Consider the following 3,514-nt stretch of genomic DNA (forward strand, 5'->3'; position numbering starts at 1 on the left):
GTCACCTCGCCATCGCGAGACCGAACCGCCGCCCGCATGGAGTATATCTCATGGGGCTGCTGACAGAACTGCGCGATCACGATAAGGAGTATGAACGCCACGTCGCGCGATGCACGGGAAAACTCACCGGATAGCAGTACTCGGCGAAGCAGCGGCAGAGGTAGAGCTCAAGGCAGCGTCTGAAATACATCGCGAGCTGGCCACCTTCCTCTCGCTGGAAAAGCTGGTGAAGCTCGCTTGAGAACTGCGCGACTGTCGTCATGCTGGGGTAGTGACCCTCGATGACGCACTTTGCTATCTTGGCGGACAATATGGCTACGCGGACAGGGTCCCGGGCCCACGGCTTTAGTCTGACGATAGACTGTGCAAGGACTCTCCGTGACGCCGGGTGGACGGCCGCTAATCCCAGTCGCAGGCTTGGAAGCCAGTCATATCTGATCACAAGAGAGGCGTCCGTGGCCGCAGAAGTCTGCTGTACAGATGGCTGTGGCACCGGTGTCGCAGCCAACGTGTGCATACGAGACGCTCCAGGAACGAAGGGTTCAGCCAGCGGATTGAAGCTCGATGCCGGCAAGAATGAGACAATGTCCGCTGCTGTGTGAGCCTGCTGTGCACGATTGTTTTGCTGCTGCGTCCGGACGCCACGAGAAATGTGGTTTCGGGAGCCTGTGTTTTCCTCCCAGACATTCCAATTGTGCGCGCCAGAGAGAGAGATCGTGTGTGGCGACAGCGTTTCGGCCTCCTGGGTGCTGAACGGGTAACGACACAGACCTTGAGACTCGGGGAGGTTCTTTCTGGCATCCTCGGTGGGCTGCGTGGGCCGCGAGACAAAAGACATGCCTTGGTCTGTCCGAAAGTGCTACCCAAGTAAGAAGGCCAGACGTCGCGATGCGAGGAAGAAATTGAGGATTCATGCTTTATATGTTAGAGCCCGGGAGATCAAAGCAGGTGAACGTGGCATAGCCACAGACATGCGGCAGTGGCATTCCGTTGTTCGAGCAAGAGCTATAGTCAACAGACAAGGTCAGACAAAGAGGTTCTTCCTTTTTCCGGGAGTTCCATATGTTCCCGACAAAGACGCAGTCGACCACAAAGACGCCAAGACACTTTGAGAGCTCCGATGAGACGAGGCTCAATAGCATCCAGACTGCTGCGCGGAAAGACTTGAGATCCAAAGGGGCGCAGGCACCGAAGGCGGGACAGAGACAGTATCAGCCCAAGAGACAAGCCAAGTATATATTAGTACTGAAGCTGAAGCCTGAGGTTCAGATGCACGGACGCGGAGATCGCGAAGTATCGGACCCCTGGCGTCAAGATCGAGGGTGTCGAGTTCGTGAAGCTCCCGATCGTCTCTCGAATGCTCAAGCGCTCGTGCACACACGTCCTCGGTCCTCGGGCTGCGATCGTCGTTCGGTCGCCTGGCCTGTGTCCGGTGTCTTTTGCTGCGTCTCTGCTCTGCATCGCACGGCGCTCGCTGCGTCTCACACTGTCCTGCGTCCCACTGGCGTCCGCTCGCCGATCGCTCGCACGCCCGCATCTGGTATACAGTATGTCGCCTACCATTACATCCTGATCGCTCGTTCCACCGTGGACGCTGCGTCTGTCGATCGCACTCACAGGCATGCCTTGTCAGGGGTTGAAAGACTCGCGCTCTGCAACTGCAGCCGCGCCCTTCACCTCCACTTCTCGTGCATTCCAACGCGCGCAGCCTGCAGCTTACGGCCCACGCACGTCCGCATCCGCGCATCCCCACGCCGCGCCACTGCCGCTTGCTGGCACACACGCCGCCATGCATCCTCCTTCCCCGCACCGCGCTATCCACCACGTCGGTCACGCCGGAGACGTCTCCGAGAGCGACGTCAAGCGGCGAAGCCACGCATGCCGCGCGCGGGCGCAGAAGGCGTACGCGGAGCTGCTCCCTGCGATCGACGCGCCGCCGCTGACGGTGCTGTACGCGAGCGACGGCGGGCGGGTCAAGAAAGTAGCAAAGCGCGGCGGCGGCGGTGGACGCGGTCACGATCGCGGACCTCGCAAAGGAGGGCGAGTTCGCGCAGAACGGGCGTGCACTTGTAAAGGCGGTCGCCGCGGGCGCAGCGCGCAGCTGCTGGAGGGCGTCAAGTGCAGCGTGTTCGGGCTGGGCGACGCGCGCGGAGGGCGCGCACTCATACATCCGGGACGAGCGTGTTGCGCAGGGCGTCGCGCCCGTGATCCGCGTGCGCACGCCGGACGGCGCACACGGCGTCTTCAAGGGCCACCTCAAGTCCCCCATTCACGACATCGACCGCGCGCTCCTTGCTGCTTGCGGAGCCGTGAACCGGTGCGTTCCTCCCTCTGTACGCTGCACCCGTCCTCTCGGCCGCTCTCGCCGTCAGCTGAAGGTGCGCCCGCTCGCCCGTCGTCTGCTCACGCCGCTGCAGCAGTCGCGCACGCCTTGCATTGATGTATCACGCTCATTTGCGGCGAACCCGTGCAGCTGCACCGTCCACCGCACGCCGCCCGCGCGTATCGACCAGAGCACTCGCCCATGCTTCTTGTCCGTCGCGACAGCATCCTCCGCCATCCTACCGCAGCCTCATCTCAGACCGACAACTCCAGGACCTGCAGCCCGCACGCGCGCCCGCATCTGCGCCCCGTAAGCACCTTGATACACTCTGATCGCTTGCTCACACGCACATCGGCACAGCTAACGAAATATAACGCCGATGCGCAGAGCCTCTACGCAACACTCGCCGCCGCATCAAATTCCATTCCCCCAGCACTCCGTCCATCCCGCCCGCGCCCGCGCCTGCATCCACCAACTGTCAACTCCACACGCTGTAAGTACACCATCAATCAAACCAACGTCGACCGGTGACCGCGCTCACCGCTATGGCTCTTCAGGGCCCTCCAACGTCGGCCCACGTACCTGCAACATATGAAGGTCAGTCCAGACACTAAAGTACAGACAGCAGGCGTAGGTGCCGTATGCAGACACCATCGAGACCCATACCAGTCAACAGCGACAGACTCACGGCCAGGAGATGACGACCCTCCACCCATCTCCGGCCCTCTTTATATCCTTCCCGCTACCCCCCTTCCCGCATTGCGAACCCACGCACGGACGCTCCCTTCCCCGCGTCACGGCGCCCAGCCCCGCCGCGTACCTCACGCAGCCGCTCGCCTATCCTCCCGCAACACCCGCACCCGAGCTACGCGCATCTCCGCCGGGGCGCTCGCCTGGGCTTCGCGCGCGTCGCCGCGACGCCTTCCACCACGGGACCGGACCAGACGTGCCTCCCTGCACGGAGAATACGCCAACGGCAGGACGCGCGCGCACGCCCATGTCCGCGTCCGCGTCCTGTCCTGCATTTCATATGCGCGACGCGGGCGGTTGTCCGCCTGGCAGCCCACCCGCAGGGCCGGCGCCGCGCCCGGGAGATCTTCAACGCGCAGAGCGAGACTCGTGCGTCCGCCAACGGGACGTCGTGCCCGCCCGTCATTAGCGCGTGATTGCCACCGCAAGTGCTAGCAAACG

The 3,514-nt window shown here is 62.7% G+C and overlaps 2 protein-coding genes across 2 annotated transcripts; one reads left to right on the forward strand and one right to left on the reverse strand.

Annotated features, from left to right (window-relative positions):
- Nucleotides 1-2: 2 nt before the first annotated feature.
- On the reverse strand, nucleotides 3-838 carry POSPLADRAFT_1111834 (hypothetical protein; the record flags this gene model as incomplete). The annotated part of the gene is made up of 2 exons (XM_024483384.1): nucleotides 3-68; nucleotides 128-838. Coding segments are annotated over 2 exons (777 nt in total), but the record flags the coding sequence as incomplete, so codon positions are not given.
- A 2,060-nt stretch (nucleotides 839-2,898) lies between these two features.
- POSPLADRAFT_1042064 (hypothetical protein) lies at nucleotides 2,899-3,514 on the forward strand. Its single transcript, XM_024478027.1, has one exon. The coding sequence runs from the start codon at nucleotides 3,021-3,023 to the stop codon at nucleotides 3,480-3,482; it is 462 nt and encodes a 153-aa protein (XP_024332748.1). The 5' UTR covers nucleotides 2,899-3,020; the 3' UTR covers nucleotides 3,483-3,514.

Source organism: Postia placenta (assembly GCF_002117355.1).
Source record: "Postia placenta MAD-698-R-SB12 unplaced genomic scaffold POSPLAscaffold_135, whole genome shotgun sequence".
In the NCBI taxonomy this organism is placed as follows: Eukaryota; Fungi; Basidiomycota; class Agaricomycetes; order Polyporales; family Adustoporiaceae; genus Rhodonia; species Rhodonia placenta.

Excerpts from the sequence above, each read along its gene's own strand:
- POSPLADRAFT_1042064 (XM_024478027.1), top strand. The coding sequence starts at position 3,021 with ATGACGACCCTCCACCCATCTCCGGCCCTCTTTATATCCTTCCCGCTA.